Source organism: Nicotiana tomentosiformis, chromosome 3, assembly GCF_000390325.3.
Source record: "Nicotiana tomentosiformis chromosome 3, ASM39032v3, whole genome shotgun sequence".
Lineage (NCBI taxonomy): Eukaryota > Viridiplantae > Streptophyta > Magnoliopsida > Solanales > Solanaceae > Nicotiana > Nicotiana tomentosiformis.
In genome coordinates, this window is record NC_090814.1 from 45,488,602 (window position 1) to 45,508,993 (window position 20,392).

The following is a 20,392-nucleotide window of genomic DNA, read 5'->3' on the forward strand; positions in this document are numbered from 1 at the left end:
TTTTCGCAATTGCGATAAATGATTCGCAATTGCGAATGAACAGTATTTTCACAATTGCGAACCACACAATTGCGATAAATGGTTCACAATTGCGAATGAACAGTACCTCACCAGCAAACTCAAACTTCTCCGAAATGATCCGAAACCACCCTGAAACTCATCCGGAACCTTCCGGACACAAACCATATATGAATTTCAATCATAAAACATGCTACGAACCTGCTCGCGAACTCAAAATACTGAAGAGAGATTGTCTTGACCCGATATTGACTATGGTCAAGCTCCCAAATTTCTTAATTTTACTAGTCTCTCAACCAATGATCAAAAAATTCAACCAAGCCCTTCGGGACCCGTCAATTTATACCAACAAGTCCTAAAATATCATACGAATTTAGTCGAATCTTCATATTACATCAAACAATGCTAGAACCACGAATCATACCGCAATTCAAGATTAATGATACTAAAAAATTCCAACTTTTACTTTAAATGCCGAAACCTATCAAATCACGTCCGATTGACCTCAAATTTTGTACACAAGTCATAAATGACATAACGGAGCTATAAAAATTTTCAGAACTGGATTCCGACTGCGATATCAAAAAGTTAACTCCCCGGTCAAACTTTCCAAAATTCAAAATTTATCATTTCAAGCCAAATTCCACTACGGACTTCCAAAAAATATTTCGGATACGCTCTTAAGTCTAAAATCACCATACGGAGCTATTGGAATCATCAAAACTCCATTACGGGGTCGTTTTCACATAATTCATCATCCGGTCAATTATTTCAACTTAAGTTTCCAAAACAAGAGTTGTTCTTTCAATTAAATCCTGAATCATTCGGAAAAACCAAACTTGACCACCCTCACAAGTCATAATACAAATTTCAAAGCTGCTCGAGACCTTAAGCCACCGAACGGAACGCTAATTCTCAAAATGACAAGTCGGATCGTTACACTAATTTAAACTCAATTCGTATATATTATAAATTCTACATGTTTCTAACTTATGGGTTTCTTCTTAAATGCATCAGTTACTATATAAATGATAAATGGTCATTAGATAGATCAGAAGAATTGAATATATGTTAAGATTTGTTTTCGACTTTTTAATTTTTTGAACACAATGAATTGATTAATATGTGATTAACTTTCCATTTAATTATTTCACTTATCATTTATTGAAGGATAATTTACTATTTAGTACCAAAAATTATTATAGGAATAGTATTCAGATGAGGGGTAATAGTGTCGTTTAATTTTTGATGTACATTTTGGTAATTCAACTTTACCATTAATGTCTTCCCACTTTTAGTATAATATGATGATATGATATAATATAGTACTAGCTCTTTTTAACCCCCCCAAAAAAAGATTAATCAAATTCTGATACAAAGTATTACAGTAGTCAGTAGTTCAACAAAGCCCTAAGTTACTCAATCTTTTATGTTTCTGTACAAACTTAGCTAGCTTATAATATTACGACTTGGTTGATAAAATATCATATATGATTACAGAAAACTTCTTACCAATATTATTTATTTATAAGTTTAATCTTTTTCTTCTTGAAAACAAATATATGAGTAGTAGTCAGGAAAAACAAAATTGCATTGCTCTAGTAAATGAAATGTAATTAATGTAAATATTTGGTAGTACTAAATTCTTTCCAAATATCTTGGGTCATCAATGTCTCCTTCCAGCTATGCAAACAAATGCAATATCTTCCATATTAATTAGAGAACATCTTCACTTTTGTATATAACATTGCCATTCCAAGCAACAAAAAGCATATATCTACCAAATACTTCCACCTTGTTTGCAAATTTGTTGAGGGAAAAAAATGACAAGGAAGAAGGTAAAGTTAGCTTTCATAACTAATGACTCGGCAAGAAAAGCAACATTTAAGAAAAGGAAGAAGGGTCTAATGAAGAAGGTGAGTGAATTGAGCACCCTTTGTGGAATTGATGCTTGTGCTATTTTTTATAGCCCTTATGAAAACCAACCTGAGGTATGGCCAAATACCATGGGAGCTCAACGCGTACTCGCGGAGTTCAAGAGAATGCCAGAGATGGAACAAAGCAAGAAAATGGTGAATCAAGAGAGTTTTATCAGACAAAGGATTGCAAAAGCGAGCGAGCAGCTGAAAAAACAAAGCAAAGAGAACAGAGAGAAGGAGATGACTGAAGTTATGTACCAGTGTTTGGCTGAAAAATGGCTGCAAAATTTGAACTTGGGGGATTTGAATGATCTTGGTTGGGTTGTTGATCAGAATTTGAAGGAGATTAATAAGAGAATTGAAGCATTTAGAAAAGGAACTTCCACTTCTTCTTCTTTTGCTGCTGTTTCACAGGCTGCTGCTCCTCCACTAGTGGAGCAAAAGCCAGTGGTGGAATTAGGGTTGGAGGGGATGCAGAGGACACAAACATAGTGGTTTAATGATTGGATGAATAACAACACAAGTGAACAGCAGATTGGATTCGGATATGGAGATGAGATGATTATGCCTAATTTTAGTGATAACCACAACACTAGTGTGTGGCCTAATGCTTTCTTTCCTTAGATTTATTTTTCATGTTATGTGATTCCTTCTGCATGGAGTTTATTTTTGGGTTTTTTCCTTTTTGCCTATTTTTAATCCTTGTTATTTTCTGTAACAGATTTAATTCATAATGGGTCTTTATCCTCTAATTAATCCTTATTTTTTGCTTTGTCCATTTGGTATTTGAAACCAGGCCATTTCTCCCGCAATACTTTTCAGTAACAATCGGGGGCGGCTCAATGGCCTAAAGCCAAACTTTAGAGAGAGGTCTTAAATTTTCTTAGAAGAAATATCATATATATTTTGAGATGCAAAATTATTGCTACTAATAATATTTTGTAATTGATTTCTAGAAAGAGTTTTTTCCCTAGTTGATAATATAGTCAACCCGTTTAATCTCTCTTGAAACACTATTGATTTAAAGGAATATTGTATCAACTTTAAGTTTAAAAACTTCTTTCCATTTAAACAACTATTATCGAAACCGTTAATAATATTTTATAAATAATATAGTCATTTAAAAAAGAATCAAAAATTTTAATAAATAGATTCATACTTTTACCCCTTCTCAAGAGGAATGAAGCAGAGAATCCTAGTGGTGGAAAATTCTGATTCATTCCTTCTATTCATGAGCAAAAGATGCACATAATCTTTTCATTCTTTAAACTGCCATTTACGACGGCACATGGGACAATGTGCTTGAGCAGATTGAGAATTCACCCACTTCAAGATACAATGAAGATGAAATGCGTGGTTGTAAGCCCCCCATACTGCAAAGACAAGTAAATTTCAAAGCATTAATAGCCTTCTAAAAAAAGGCCAGACTCCGGACAGGTCATGTCAGTACCATCCACAAAGAGATGATGAACCCACATCACGCAAAAATGAAATATTTCAATTACGTGAACTATCCAGTTTTACTGATAAATGATAAATGATAGATGCTGGTTGAACAATGTTAAATACAAAGACAATGGAGCAATCTCATTGTAGTATTATTCCAAGATTGTGCTATGTATATTATATCAATTTGTCGGTGTACAAGTAAATCCATCTAAGGAAACAAAGTCAGAAAATTCCTAAATATCTCTACCTATGATTGTGCTATGTATACTATATCAATTTGTGTCTATGTACGTTCTGTAACAAACAACTACGATTACAAGTGCTCTTTTCCACCTCCAAAAGGAATAGTCAAAGTTAATTGGATCTCAACAGCTGGTTAAAAAAAACTAAAATTTAAAGTGGAACTGAAAGATCATTATGGGTCATGAATCAAACTGCTGTACGAATTTCTCCAGTAACAGCAATGTGTTCGTTACCTTAGCCTAAACATCGTTGACATATTTATAGATCTCCTCTTGAAGAGGAAGACGGTTTCAAATTGGGAACATGAATACCAAATTTGACATGCCAGCAAGATTTGTTTATTCTCTGTTAAAGTTAGAGACCGAGAGAGAGAACTATAGTTATGTCTGGGAGAAGAGTGAGGAGAATGTGAGGCTAAGGGTTACAGCAACTTGATGTTTCAACAAAAAAAGATGTAAAAGCATGTACTGTGGTAGCTAATTAACGATAGACGAATCATGCATCTGCAAATGGATATATTTTTCATGTAAAAAAAGTACTCATAATGAATATACGTAAAAATGCACAAAGTGGAGGAGGATAGGGGACTCATTCCAGAAAATAAATAAATAAACGAGGATGTCAAAATCTAATTGCACTCATGACCTTAGATGATGAAACTAATATAAAGACAGCTCTGCTAATATATCTAGCATAGTGCTTGTTCCCATCTAGCTGTAGTATCTCCATATTTCATGGTATAACCAGACACACTTTTCGATTAAAATAAGAAAAAAAATTATAGAAGAATCCTGCAGTTTCCTCAAAGTTGCAGTAGTTTCACTATATGAATAATAAAAAAATATGAATCAGTATTATTAGCTACCGATGAATTGGAATACCAGTAATTTACAGAGAGTATGTTATTAACAATAACAACAACAACAACAACAACAACAACAACAACAACAACAACAACAACAACAAACCCAGCTTAATCCTATACGTAGGGTCTGGAGAGGGTAGTGTGTACGCATCCTTACCTCTATTCTATAAAGGCAGAGAGGCTGTTTCCGATAGACCCTCGGCTTAAGGAACGGTAAAAATAAAGCAATAAGCAATAACAACAGTAATATAATAAGGTAATGGAAGCGAGTGACACAGAGAATATATTGGCAACTGATAATATGTGCAACATTCTGGTTGAAGTGGTAGCGTGGGGTGTTCAAAATATCCCTTGAAGTATCAAACTGATAACTGACTCGGCTCATTGTAGTCTATATATTTAAAGAATTAAGTGCCTAAACTCTAGAAGAGATTGCCCACAGTGAGGAGATTACTTCAAGACAGAACTTCTACTTGTTCTTGAGTTTATAACCCGGTGTCTAGATAGATAGAAATAACACCTACAGGATACAGATTAAAAATAATAAAAATTTTAAAAAAATGATACAGAGATGACATATCACTTTTCTAACACCTAGAGGATACAGATTAAAAATAATTCAAATACAAAAAGGACACTGAGATGAGATATATCACGTTTCTATCCTTTGTTATTCTTTATTAAGGCTACTGTGAAGAAGTTGCGTAAAAATGGAAGGGAAGAGAACACAAAGTAATCAGAAAGATCGTGACACATGAAGTGCAGAAAAACTTGGTGTTCGAGTCAGCTCGTGTGCAGCTTGACTAATTTACAGATATAGGTTACCACCCACCAGTTAGGTACTGTGTACCCATCAAGTTTAGGGAGATTGGACGAATTCATACGACACCTTCTGCCGGGATTCAGACTTTTACTCCAAAGTTGTCCTTCCAAAACTAGTACCACACAACTAGCAAATGTATAGGGTCAAACACATAAAATGTGCAAATACAAATAAAAGGCCTAGCGAACAAATCATCACAAAAATAAATTCAAATACTAACAATTACTAAATAGAACAATAAAAGCTTGATGGTGAAATGAGCATAAGGAAGACAACATCTTATACAGCTTATCCACCTTTTTTTGTAGGTACATCCATACAGCTCATCCACCTTTACCATATCATTCCCCAGTCTTACACCAAATCAAATGAAATAAAACTAATTATGTTATCCAGTAGGGCATGTGAAAGGGAACAGTTGAATGAAGCACTACAAATATCGCCAAGGAAACTCTATAGCTCTCCTTTTGTTCATAAGAAACATCAATGCAGGAATATGTAAACCTCCCAAACTAACTTAGGGTCATTTTTCCCATTTAGTCATACATGCACAAATAAATTTTTCTTTTTTCTTTTTGCAAGAATAGTCCAGTAGACTTGTAGCCTCAATTGAATGACAAAGACACAAAATCATAGGAACCAAAATATTTTGATGCTTAATTTTATAACGACCCAACCGGTCATTTTAAGCATTTGTACTTCGCTCGGTAGTTTACGGGCATGAGTAGCTCCGTATGATATATTCTGACTTATGTGAATCGTCGATTTTGATTTTTAGGTTACTCAGAATCGAATTGGAAGAATGAATTTTATTGCCGAAGCTTTAAATTAGGAGAGTTGACCAAGTTTGACTTTTTATGAATTTGTCCCCGGAATGGAGTTTTGATGGTTCAGTTAGCTCCGTTGGGTGATTTTGGACTTAGGAGCGCGTCCGAATTGTGATTTGGAGATCCGTAGTAGATTTGGCTTGAAATGACGAAAGTTAAATTTTTGGGAAGTTTAATTGGGGGATTAACTTTTTAATATCGTAGTCGGAATCCGATTATGGAAATTGAAATAGCTCCGTAATGTCAAATGTGACTGGTGCAAAATTTGAAGTCATTCCAGATGGGTTTGCTATGTTTCGGCACTAGTTATTGAATTTGAAAGTTCAAAGTTCATAGATTTCGATTTGAGGTGTGATTCATCGTTTTGATATTGTTATATGTGTTTTGAGGCCTTGAGTAGGTCCGTACTGGGTTATGGAACTTGTTGGTATATTCGGACGGGGTCCCGAGGGACTCGGGTGAGTTTCGAACAGGGTTTCAGATCACTTTCATTTCATGTTGCATTGCTAAAGATTTTTGGTTCTGGTGTTTCCGCATCTGCGGAAGAATGGGCGCAGATGCGAGTCCACAAATACGGATAATTGGCCGCAGAAGCGTAGCAGGCTTGGCTGGAGGTCATCGCAGATGCGAAGAAGGAGTCGCACCTGTGAGTGCGTAGAAGCGGAAATTATTCCGCAGGTGCAAGGGGCCAGCTGGTTAGTTATGGTCGCAGAATCGAAAAAGTTACCATAAATGCGGTTGTCGCAGATGCGACTATTTTTCCGCAAATGCGGAAGTGCTGGGCAGAATGTTATATACAAGGGTTCGCGACTTTGGCTTCATTTTTACATTTTCAAGATCGGATTGAGGCGATTTTTAGAGCAAATTTCGCCATATGAATTGGGGTAAGTGTTCTCTACTCGATTTTGGTTATATTTCATGAATCTATCTTCGATTTTACCTTTTGGTTGATGAATTGTCAAGAGGAAATTGAGGGGTTTTGGCCTAAAGTTTCATAATATGAATATTTGAGTTTTGAACATCGAATTGGGGTCGGATTTGAGTGAAACTAGTTTGGTTGGACTCGTAATTGAATGAGTTATTGGATTTTATAAATTTTATCGGGTTCCGAGGTGCGGGTCCGGATTGGGCTTTTTGCTGATTTTGGGATTTTGATTCAAGATTTGATCCTTTTCGATCGGGATTGATTTCTTTAGCATTATTTGATGTATTTGAGTTATTTTTGGTTAGTTTCGAGCCGTTCGGAGGTCGGAACGCATAGGATGGCATCTTTGGAGCATCGCTTGGCTTGCTCGGCATTGTTATTGGCTTGTTCGAGGTAAGTAACTCTTCTAATCTTAATGATGAGGGTATGAAACCCCGAAATACGTGTTATGTGATTGGTATTGAGGTGACGCACATGCTAGGTGACGAGCATGTGGGCGTGCACCATATGAATTGGGACTCTATTATTTCCATGGCACTGTATAGTGGTCTTACTTTGTTGATATCCGTGTTTTCACCATGTGATAAAGTAGTTATGCTGTCAATCATGCTTGATATCATGTTTAGGCATTATGCCGATATTTTTTGGACCCATAGTGGTCGTCTCATACTGTCATCTCACTGATTTCATTGATATTTTGTACTCAGTCATATTCATGCATTCATATCATATCTCAGTCTCAGTTATTTATTAATACATCATATCATTGTTGTCGGTTTAGTTTCATGACATTGTGAGCCCGTGAGTGAGACTGGAGAGACTGATGACTGAGTGAGGTTGGGGGCCTGTTTGTGAGGATGTTCTCACTATAGCATGTGAGTTGTCCGTGCAGCACGTGAGTTGTCCGTGCGATTCCAGATGTTGATATTATAGCACGTGAGTTGTCCGTGCGATTCCAGATATTGATATTATAGCACGTGAGTTGTCCGTGCGATTCCAGGTAGTTTGTGAGGATGTTTTCACTATAGCACGTGAGTTGTCCGTGCGGATTATAGCGCTTGGGCTGAAAGGAGACCCTCCCGAGTCTGCACACCCCTCAGTGAGCGCAGTCGACTATAAAGAGGGATCGGGCTGCACGCCGCATCGAGTATTTTACAGTGCTGAGTGATTGAGTGTGCTGAGCATAGTAAGAGAGAATGCGAGACAGTGAGATTGAGTACTCTGAGAGCGTGAGTACATGAGCTCATCATCGAGGTGCATTGCATTTGACATGCGTACTTGAGATATATGCATAGAGGTGCATTTCCTTCTACTACCCAATTTTGGGTACATTGATGATTTTACCTGTATCTTGACATGTAGGCATAGAGAAGTACCTTCCTCATGCTATCTGAAAATAAAACACCTTACTATTTGTTGAAAGGAGTTTTGGAAAAAATTACAGTTTTCAAACTTACTTGTATATTGGCTTTTCGGTAAAAGGTTTGGATTTTCACTAAGATACTTGAAAAGAAATGCCTATTTTTCTGGAACTGTGAACGAAATGAGCTTTTTATTTCTGAGATTCTTCTTTTGTTATTGTACTATGCTGTTATGAATTGTTGTGGAATATTGGTGTTGGACCCGACCTTTTTGTTAGCTCGTCACTACTTTCAACCTAAGGTTAGGTTTGTTACTTATTGAGTACATGGGGTCGGTTGTACTCATACTATGCTTCTACACCTTGCATTCAGATGTTGGCTGCTGATGTTGCTGTGTTCGATGGGAGCTAGATTTGAAGATGTACCTGCATCCCGGTTGTAGCTGCCTCTTGTTCGTGGTAGCCTTAGATCTATAAAACTCTGTTTATGTGCTTTTCAAACAGACGATGTATTTATTTCATTTTCGCTATGTAAACTCTATTTTTAGAAGCTCATGATTTGTACTACCAGTTCTTGGGAAATGTATTAGATTCAGATGTTTCTTTACTTAATTGCTTTATTAATTGTTATTGGAAATTGGTTAGTGATTAATTGGCTTACCTAGCAGGTTGGGTTATGTGCCATCACGACTAGTGGATTTAGGGTCGTGACAAGGTGGTATCAGAGCTCTAGGTTCATAGGTTCTACAAGTCATGAGCAAGTGTCTAGTAGAGTCTTGCGGATCGGTATGATGACGTCCATACCTATCTTCGAGAGGCTAGAGGGCATTTAAGATATACTTCACATCTTTCTTTCCTTATCGTGCGACATTTATTCATCTTGAAGCGTAACTCATTGAATTCCTTCCACGCATTCGTATGCGCATGTGAGCGCTCGGTATCAATTATGCGCCGGTGGCTTGTGATTCTATGAACGAGGTTCGAGATGTGTATTTTGTGTTTTGGTGAAGGACCAGTTTGGAGGACTTGAGGCCATGATTAGACCGTAGTTTGAGCTTGGTAGCTTCAGTGGTAACTTGTATAATGAGGCTCATATGTACGGTAATGATTTAATGTCCATGCGAGTGGAGTTTGTGGCTAGATGAGTGGTAGAATGGCTTTGTGATGAGAATGATGTGACTGCGGGATGTATTTGTGTTAAGACGATTTAAATGCGATGAGAAGTGTTTCCTTGAGGTGTAGCAAGGACTATGGGGTGCCTGATTTCTGTCTTGATTTGGCATATGGTCTCGAGTTATGGGTGTAGTAAAGGATCTCTCATGTTGTTTAGTCGTAGGGTGAAATAGATTCTCATGTCTTGTTGATGATTTCGGAATCGAGGAGATTAAGTGATTGCTTAGTAGTTCTGGCTGTGAAAGGGGTATAAAGAGATGTCAGTTTGAGGCTAAGCATGTGGGTTATAACCTGCAAGGTAATCTACGGATGTGTGATTTTTTTATAATGTTGTGTAGAGGCTTTCTTTTCTACCAGTGGGTATATTTGTGCAATTTGAGTTTGGATCAGTTATAACAATTAACCTAACTATCACGAGGATGAATGCGATAGTTGCAGACGATTTGAGGTACTATATGGTTTGTGTTACATGAGCTTACAAAAGATTTAGTTGAATTTTAGTGCGGGATTTTGGCAGTAATAGAGTATGGATATTGTGAGTTATCGAGTGTTTAAATTTATGGCTTTGAGCCAAGTGGGGGAGTTTGCATACTTGTGGATTAGTTATGACTTGCAGAGGTTGAGTCGAGCATGACTCGAGTAAGGAAATTTCTGGATACAGGTTATGGCACTTTAGGAGTATATGAAAATCATGGGAATCATAAAATAATTGAGTGGTTATTCGCGAAGGATGTAGTGTACACAAAGTATGAATTTGATCGGTGGTATTAAGGCCGTTACTTCTTTGGGTGTTGTTGTGCTAATGGAGCACAGGTCGTTCGGTCCGTTTGGTCGGTTTAATTGAGATTTGAGTAGAGTGGGTGACTCTCGAGAATGGTTCTAATGGATTCAAGAATATGTAGCGATTTGGAATTTTCAAGAATTGTATATGGCTAGAAACTGAGAGTTACATTGGATAGTGTCGAGACTTGTGGCATTTTTATACCATTGTGGATTATGCATTTTAGTATCAAGAAGGTGAAGGAAACAGTTTTAGGTTCATATAAGGTCTCTTTAGAGTGGGTGTCTCGGTTGTGGTGCCTTGGGGTGCTTAAGAGGGAAGTCAGCGGCTTATGGGCCTTATGGCATTGTGGTTTTATACTAGGGTCCCTTGCATGGTGAATTTTGGTTAAGGATCGTGGTGTTATAGCAAGGAGAAGTATCAATTTGAAGGCAATTTGGAAGGGACTTGGAGAAATAGGACAGCGTGGTGGTAGGTTGGATCAGCACAGTAATGGGTGTAATCGGTTCTTTGGGTACTTATGATGTGGCTAGTCTCCACAGGTGTTTCGTGGAAATGCTCTTGGGTTTTGGCGACCTGCGTGGCTGGGCTGAGTTAGAGAGATTCGGTTCTGATAGCTTGGTTGTGTGCAAATGGGTTTCAAAGAGTTCTCAATAATTTTTACCACGGTTCGAGGAGTATATTTCCTACCGGCGTGAGGGATATGTTGCATATTGGGATTTTCTCCGGGGTGAGATCAAATGGAAGGTTTCTGACTGATCAGGTATGTATTCTGCTTGGGGCTCAGAAATGATTATGAGATTCTTGTACTCTTCACAGGATGGCATGGTAGATACGGTGTTGTGTGGGATTGAGATTTGCATGTGCAGGGTCACAGGTCAGTTTGGAAGGGAAGGGCATAGATTGTAGGCAGCATGGACGATTTCAGATGACTAGGTAACTGATGTTACTAATCGGTATGGCTTGATGAGAGTATACATTTCAAAAGGGGCAGTATGTTTTGATTTATGGATACTTCATTGGTAATGCAGCACTTTCCTAGTTGATCGATTACTGATATTCAAATTTTTCTTTGTGGCACGGGAGAATTATAGAAGTATTCCTCCTGGGATGATCGTGTATGGGAGATATGTTAGACATTCAGGCGGTGGAGTTGGGATCAAATATGGTGATTCGTGTGTTCTATGGATTTGGAGATTGGGAGTTCTCAGGAGCAGGTTGTTTCATGGTTGTGGACTATGAAGTTGTGGCCGAAGCTAGCCAAATGTTAGTATGTGTTATGATTCATTCATTGTGGACTTTCAGAGGTTATTTATCTATCTGTGGGTGACTAGAGCTGATTTGGGGGTCCATTGGAAGGCCCAATTAGGATGTGAATTCTATATCGAGCCAGATTGGTTGGCTCCATACTGCTGTTGTTGAGGGATGTGTCATTCGGTTGTTGTTGAGCTTATTCGGATTCTAAGATGATCTGTGAGTTATTCTTCTATGCTACGAGGAGTTGTGATTCATTGGTTATATGCACATATGGTGCGGTTCTATTGGGGCCTTATAGCAAAATTTGAGCGAGAAGAGTATTGGGTATTGCTTGATTGATGGAGTATTGGTTATGTTCTTTCGGGTTTTGTGTGGCATTGTGTCATTTTCTTCTCCATGGTCATGGTAATGCACTTTGAGTACTTGATGTCAAATTGCGCATGGTTGTTGATTTTTAGTAGGGTGGCTTGTGGTATTTCATATGGACCAGTATTTGGATAGGGTCGCGCATGGCGGCAGAGTTATGTTGAGATATGATCCTTTGTGTTAGATTCATATGTTATGGTTCTACGGTGTGATGGGTTTTTAGCATTGTGTTGGGGTGGCACCCGTCGAGCTTGCGAGACGGTTCTCTTATTTGAGTCATGTTTGTGATTGAGTACATTTGGAATGTTGCTTATGTCACGACCCAAAATCTAACCATGGTCGTGATGGCGCCTATCGTGTTACAAGGCAAGCCTATTTCTCAAAATATTACTACTAAATCGATTATAAGAATTTAATAAAACATTTCCAACATTTGAATTTTTCATAAACTAAATCAACTCTAAATATAATTATAGAAAATATGAAAACGAGCCCCAAACATCGGGGTGTCACTAAGTCATGAGCATCTAAAACTATGAACTAAGATATACAAGCTGTCTAACTGTCCAAAAGAAGAAATGACAAGAGGAGTAACAGGGTCATGCAGACGCTAGCAGCTACCTTGCAATCTCCACAGATAGCCGGCCTGAACTCAATGATCGCCACGCTCTAACTCACCTGGACTAGCACATAAAGTGCAGGGTGTAATATGAGTACAACCCACTCAGTAGTAACAGAAATAACTAAGGAACTGAGCAGTAGTGACGAGCTAAGCAGAATAATCCAATTATTATTTCCACAATTAAATACAAACAGAAGTAGACAGGTAAGTTCATAAATCAGTAAGACTACAAGGAAAATTAACAGGTAAATGCAGCAACAGCAAAAGTAAATGCAACCTCACAGCAATGTCACTCCATCACTCAGCACTCGTACTCAGCACTCAACGCTCAACACTCTGCGCTCACTGGGGGGTGTGTATAGACTCCGGAGGGGCTCCCAAAGCCCAAGCGCTAAGCACGGACAACTCACGTTCCATCATATTAATACCTGGATCCGCACGGTCAACTCATGTGCTATGTGGACAACTCACGCGCTATGGTATCAATACCTGGATCCACACGGTCAACTCACGAGCTATGCGGACAACTCACGCGCTATGGTATTAATATCCTCACAACTAGGCCCTCGGCCTCACTCAATCATGTACCTCACTAGCCACACCATCATCAACAAATAAGGGAACACAACCCACATCAAGTATCAAAGCATATTAGCAAATAATAGAGACTGAGGTAAACATGTATAATAATTTCTATGACTGAGTATAAATAATGTGAGCATGAATAAATCCTAAGTATGATCTCTAACATGATGGCAGATAAGTTCAACAACAAGTAACTACTTAAACACAGATGATGGCTATGAGGTCTCACGGGACGGACGAAGTCTCAATCCCTCGAGGTATACACCCACTCTCCCGTCACCTAGCGTGGGTATCACCACCAAACAGTCACACGATATCAAATTCTCTGGGTTTATACCCTCAAAACCAGAGTTAAAATTGTTACTTACCTCAACATCGTAAAATCCTACTCCAGGATGCCCTCGTCTCTGGACTCGGTCTCCAAAATTTCCGAATCTAATCAAAATCAGAATACTACTATCAACATGTGCTAAAGAATCGAATTCCACAATAAAAACTACAAAATATGCCAAAAATCCAAAATCGGCCAAAACCCGGCCCCTGGGCCCACATCTCGAAACTAGTCAAAAATGGAAGAATCAAAACCCTCGTCCTCTACCGAGTCTAACCATATAAAATTCATCAAAATCGGACTCCGTTTGGTCCCTCAAATCCTCACTTAAACTCTCCAAAACTCAAACCCTAACTCCCTTAATATTATTTTGAAATCATCAATCAAATCCAAAAAATGAAGATGGATTCATGAAATATAACCAAAACCGAGTATAGAACACTTACCCCAATTCCTATGGTGAAAATCGCCTCCATCCGAGCTCCCCAACTCAAAATATGACCGAATGAACAAACCCTTATTTTATATATTTTTCTGCCAATTATTCTGCCTCGTTTCTCATGCCAAACGACCCCACAACTCGCTTTTTATGCCTCCAATGGATTCTTTGTAACATTCTAGTCAAGTTAGGCCTTTGAATCACTCCATTAGACCTTATAATGAAGGAGATATGTTGGTTTCAATATTTGCAACTAGTGTAGATTTTTAAATACGCCGTCAGTGGCAATTTCGTAAATAATTTGAAACACCTTGCAACCTAATTCTTAGTAAAATGACCATAAAATCCTCATACGATATCCAAATTCGACAATTATTTTTGCTACGGGTCCATAATTACGATACGATCTAATGCTTCAATCAATAAAGAAATCAGAGCTCATTTGTTCAATATGATATCATTTATGCTTGAAGAAACCGCGTCGAAACATAAGAAAAACTAGCGCAACACAACCCAAACCTATCCGAAACTCACCCGAGGCCCTCGGGACCTCAACCAGTAATTCCAACAAGTCATATATCACTACCCGAACTTAGTCAAAACTTCAGAACACCTAAAACAACACCAAAACACCAAATCAACCTCTGATTCAAGCCTAAGAACTTCTAAACTTCCAACTTTCGCCAATTGAAGCCTAATTCTACCACGGACCTCCAAATTACATTCTGGACACACTCCTAAGTCTAAAATCACCCAACGAAGCTAATCGAATCATAAAAATCCCAATCCAAATTCGTTACTCATAATTTAACTTTCGGTTGACTTTTCTAACTTAGCTTTCTAACTAAGAGACTAAGTGTTCATTTCATGCAAAAACTACTCTAAACCCAAATCTACTGACTCGATACAACTCAACACAGCTGAACAACATATAAATAAGCATAGATGGGGGAGACTCTCAGAACGAACGACCGGGTCGTTACATCTTCCCCGTCTTAAACAAACGTTCGTCCACGAACGAGCTAAGAGTTGTTCTCAAAACCATCAAACCACCGCATAACCTTATCTTACGCATACCCGGGGGTGATCCCATGCCACCCCAATCCAATGTAGGTCCGATAACACAACATAAGTGAAATTTCTGAATTCAACCAAACCCACTAGCCTTGGAATCAATTTTTTTTACTCATCTTAAATTTCTTATAAAGAATCTGAATCCTGCAACCTATACACTATAGAACTCATTACCTCATACACACCCAAAGAACTAATCATACCCATTACCATGCCGATCTAACCTGCTACCAAGATTTCCTATCTATCCGAGTCCCTTCTGAATTACCTTCAAATTGATACTTCTCCCCGCCATAACACCACAATCCTTAACCTAGACTCACCACACGAGACCCAAGCATAAAACCACACCGCCCTAAGGCTCATAAGCCGTTGAATACTCTCTTAAATATCCCCAAAAGTACAACAAGCACGCTCTCACACAATCAACACCTCAGTGCTCAAGCTATAATCAAATCCCGGCCTAGAGTCCTCCAGACTGGCCCAACATCAACACACAGATATCACATCTCGCACCTCATCTAGGGAATCACAAGCCATCTAGACACAACTGATCCCGAGCGCTCATGTGCGCATACGAATGCGTGGAAGAAATTAAAGGAGTTATGTCCCAAGCTGAATCAATTCCGCATGATAGAATACAAGAAAGTGAAATTTTCCTAAGGGTTTTGCAGCCTCTTGATGATAAGTACAGGTGTCTCCGTACCGATCCGAAAGACTCTACTAAACCCGCTCATGACTCGTGAGACCTATGTAACCTAGAGCTCTAATACCAACTTATCACGACCCAAAATCTAACCATGGTCGTGATGGCGCCTATCGTGTTTCAAGGCAAGACTATTTCCCAAAATATTACTACTAAATGGATTATAAGAATTTAATAAAACATTTCCAACGTTTAACTTTTTCATAAACTAAATCAACTCTAAATGTAATTATAGAAAATACGGAAATGAGCCCCAAACATCGGGGTGTCACTAAATCATGAGCATCTTAAACTATGAACTAAGATATATAAACTGTATAACTGTCCAAAAGAAGAAATGACAAGAGGAGTAACAAGATCCTGCGGACGCTAGCAGCTACCTTGCAATCTCCACAGATAGCCGGCCTGAACTCAACGATCGCCGCGCTCTAACTCACCTGGATCTGCACATAAAGTGCATGGTATAGTATGAGTACAACCGACTGAGTAGTAACAGAAATAACTAAGGAACTGAGCAGTAGTGACGAGCTAAGCAGAATAATCCAATTATTATTTCCACAATTAAGTACAAACAAGAGTAGACAGGTAATTTCATAAATCAGTAAGACTACAAGGAAAATTAACAGGTAAATACAGCAACAGCAAAAGTAAATGCAACCTCACAGCAATGTCACTCCATCACTCAACACTCTTACTCAGCGCTCAACGCTTAATGGGGGTGTGTACAGACTCCAGAGAGGCTCCCAAAGCCCAAGCGCTAAGCACGGATAACTCACGTGCCATCATATCAATACCTAGATCCGCACCGTCAACTCACATGCTACGCGGATAACTCACGCGCTATGGTATCAATACCTGGACCCGCACGATTAACTCACGTGCTATGCGAAAAACTCACACGCTATGGTATTAATATCCTCACAACCAGGCCCTTGGCCTCACTCAGTCATGTACCTCACTAGCCTCACCATCATCAACAAATAAGGGAACACAACCCACATCAAGTATCACAGCATATTAGCAAATAATAGTGACTCAGGTAAACATGTACAATAATTTCTATGACTGAGTAAAAATAATGTCAGCATGAATAAAGCCTAAGCATGATCTCTAACATGAAGGCAGAGAAGTTCAACAACAAATAACTACGTAAACACCGATGATGGCCATGAGGCCTCACGGGATGGACCAAGTCTCAATCCCTCGAGGTATACACCCACAGTCCCGTTACCTAGCATGGGTATCACCTCCAAACAGTCACACGATATCAAATTCTCTGGGTTTATACCCTCAAAGCCAGAGTTAAAACTGTTACTTACCTCAACATCGTAAAATCTTACTCCGGGATGCCCTCGTCTCTGGACTTAGTCTCCAAAAGTTTCAAATCTAACCAAAATCAGAATACTACTATCAACATGTGCTAAAGAATCAAATTCCACAATAAAAACTATAAAATATTAAAAGAATCTGAAATCGTCCAAAACCCGGACCCTGAGCCCACATCTCAGAACTACTCAAAAATGGAAGAATCAAAACCCTTGTCCTCTCCCGAGTCTAACCATATAAAATTCATCAAAATCGGACTCCGTTTGGTCCCTCAAATCCTCACTTAAGCTCTCCAAAACTCAATTCCTAACTCCCTCAATTTTACTTTGAAATCATCAATCAAATCCCAAAAACGAAGATGGATTTATGAAATATAACCAAAACCGAGAATAGAACACTACGAATGAACAAACCCTTATTTTATATATTTTTCTGCCAAATATTCTGCCTTGTTTCTCATGCTAAACAACCCCGAAACTCGCTTTTTATGCCTCCAATGGATTCATTGTGAAATTCTAGTCAAGTTAGGCTTTTGAATCACTCAATTTGACCTTATAATAAAGGAGATATGTTGGTTTCAATATTTGCAAATAGTGTAGATTTTTAAATACGCCGGCAATGGCAATTTCGTAAATAATCTAAAACATCTGGTAACCTAATTCTTAGTAAAATGACCATAAAATCCTCATACGATGTCCAAATTCGACGATTCTTTTTTCTACGGGTCCGTAATTATGATATGGATCTAATGCTTCAATCAAAAAAGAAATCAGAGCTAATTTGTTCAATATGATATCATTTATGCTTGAAGAAACGACGTCGAAACATAAGAAAAACTAGCGCAACACACAACCCAAACCTATCCGAAACTCACCCGAGGCCCTCGGGACCTCAACCAATAATTCCAAAAGGTCATATATCACTACCCGAATATAGTCGAACCTTTAGAACACCCAAAACAACAACAAAACACCAAATCAACCTCGGATTCAAGCCTAAGAACTTTTAAACTTCCAACTTTCGCCAATTGAAGCATAATTCTACCACAGACCTCCAAATTACATTCTGGACACACTCCTAAGTCTAAAATCACCCAACGAAGCTAATCGAATCATAAAAATCCAAATCCGAATTCATTTACTCATAAGTCAACTTCCGGTTGCCTTTTCTAACTTAGCTTTCTAACTAAGAGACTAAGTGTTCATTTCACTCCAAAACTACTTCGAACCCAAGTCTACCGACTCAATACAACTCAACACAGCTGAACAACACATAAATAAGCATAGATGGGGGAAAGGGGGCTATAACTCTCAGAACGAATGACCGGGTCGTTACATCCTCCCCGTCTTAAACAAACGTTCGTCCACGAACGAGCTAAGAGTTGTTCTCAAAACCATCAAACCACCACATAACCTTACCTTGGACATACCCGGGGGTGATCCCATGCCACCCCTATCCAATGTAGGTCCGATAACACAACATAAGTGAAATTTCTGTATTTAACCAAACCCACCAGCCTTGGAATCAATTTTTGTTTTTTTACTCATCTAAAATTTCTTATAAAGAATCTTAATCCTGCAACCTACATACTATAGAACTCATTACCTCATACACACCCAAAGAACTAATCATACCCATTACCATGCCGATCCAACCTACTACCAAGATGTCCTATCTATCCGAGTCCCTTCTGAATTACCTTCAAATTGATACTTCGCCCCGCCATAACACCACAATCCTCAACCCAGACTCACCACACGAGACCCAAGCATAAAACTACACCGCCCTAAGGCTCATAAGCCGTTGAATACTCTCTTAAATATCCCCAAAAGTACCACAAGCACGAGCTCACACAATCAACACCTCAGTGCTCAAGCTATTATCAAATCCCGGCCTAGAGTCCTCCAGACTGGCCCAACATCAACACACAGAAATCATATCTCGCACCTCATCTAAGGAATCACAAGCCGTCTAGACACAACTAATACCGAGCGCTCATGTGCGCATACGAATGCGTGGAAGAAATTCAAGGAGTTATGTTCCAAGCTAAATCAATTCCGCACGATAGAATACAAGAAAGTGAAATTTTCCTAAGGGTTCTGCAACCTCTTGAAGATAAGTACAGATGTCTCTATATCGATACGAAAGACTCTACTAAACCCGCTCATGACCCGTGAGACCTATGTAACCTAGAGGTTTGATACCAACTTGTCACGACCCAAAATCTAACCATGGTCGTGATGGCGCCTATCGTGTTACAAGGCAAGCCTATTTCCCAAAATATTACTAATAAATGGATTATAAGAATTTAATAAAACATTTCCAACATTTGACTTTTTCATAAACTAAATCAACTCTAAATGTAATTATAGAAAATACGGAAACGAGCCCCAAACATCGGGGTGTCACTAAGTCATGAGCATCTTAAACTATGAACTAAGATATATAAACTGTGTAACTATCCAAAAGAAGAAATGACAAGAGGAGTAACAAGGTCCTGCGGATGCTAGCAGCTACCTTGCAATCTCCACAGATAGCCAGCCTGAACTCAACGATCGCCGCGCTCTAACTCACCTGGATCTTCACATAAAGTGCAGGGTGTAGTATGAGTACAACCGACTCATTAGTAACAGAAATAACTAAGGAACTGAGCAGTAGTGACGAGCTAAGCAGAATAATCCAATTATTATTTTCACAATTAAGTACAAACAGGAGTAGACATGTAATTTCATAAATCAGTAAGACTACAAGGAAAATTAACAGGTAAATACAGCAACAACAAAAGTAAATGCAACCTCACAGCAATGTCACTCCATCACTCAGCACTCGCACTCAGCACTCAACGCTCAACACTCTATGCTCAATGGGGGTGTGTAGAGACTCCGGAGGGGCTCCCAAAGACGAAGCGCTAAGCACGGTCAACTCACATGCCATCATATCAATACCTGGATCCACATGGTCAACTCACGTGCTACGCGGATAACTCACGTGCTATGGTATCAATACCTGGACCCGCACGATCAACTCACGTGCTATGCGGAAAACTCACGCACTGTGGTATTAATATCCTCACAACCAGGCCCTCGGCCTCACTCAGTCATGTACCTCACTAGCTTCACCATCATCAACATATAAGGGAACACAACCCACATCAAGTATCACAGCATATTAGCAAATAATAGTGACTGAGGTAAACATGTACAATAATTTCTATGACTGAGTAAATATAATGTGAGCATGAATAAAGTCTAAGCATGATCTCTAACATGAAGGCAGATAAGTTCAACAACAAGTAACTACGTA

General features: G+C 38.8%; 1 protein-coding gene across 1 annotated transcript; it reads left to right on the forward strand.

Moving 5' to 3' along the window:
* Positions 1 to 1,477: 1,477 nt before the first annotated feature.
* On the forward strand, positions 1,478 to 2,618 carry LOC104097581 (agamous-like MADS-box protein AGL80). Its single transcript, XM_033656484.2, has one exon. The coding sequence runs from the start codon at positions 1,842 to 1,844 to the stop codon at positions 2,427 to 2,429; it is 588 nt and encodes a 195-aa protein (XP_033512375.1). The 5' UTR covers positions 1,478 to 1,841; the 3' UTR covers positions 2,430 to 2,618.
* Positions 2,619 to 20,392: the final 17,774 nt, after the last annotated feature.

Coding starts and splice junctions, on each gene's coding strand:
- LOC104097581 (XM_033656484.2), top strand. CDS start 1,842: ATGACAAGGAAGAAGGTAAAGTTAGCTTTCATAACTAATGACTCGGCA.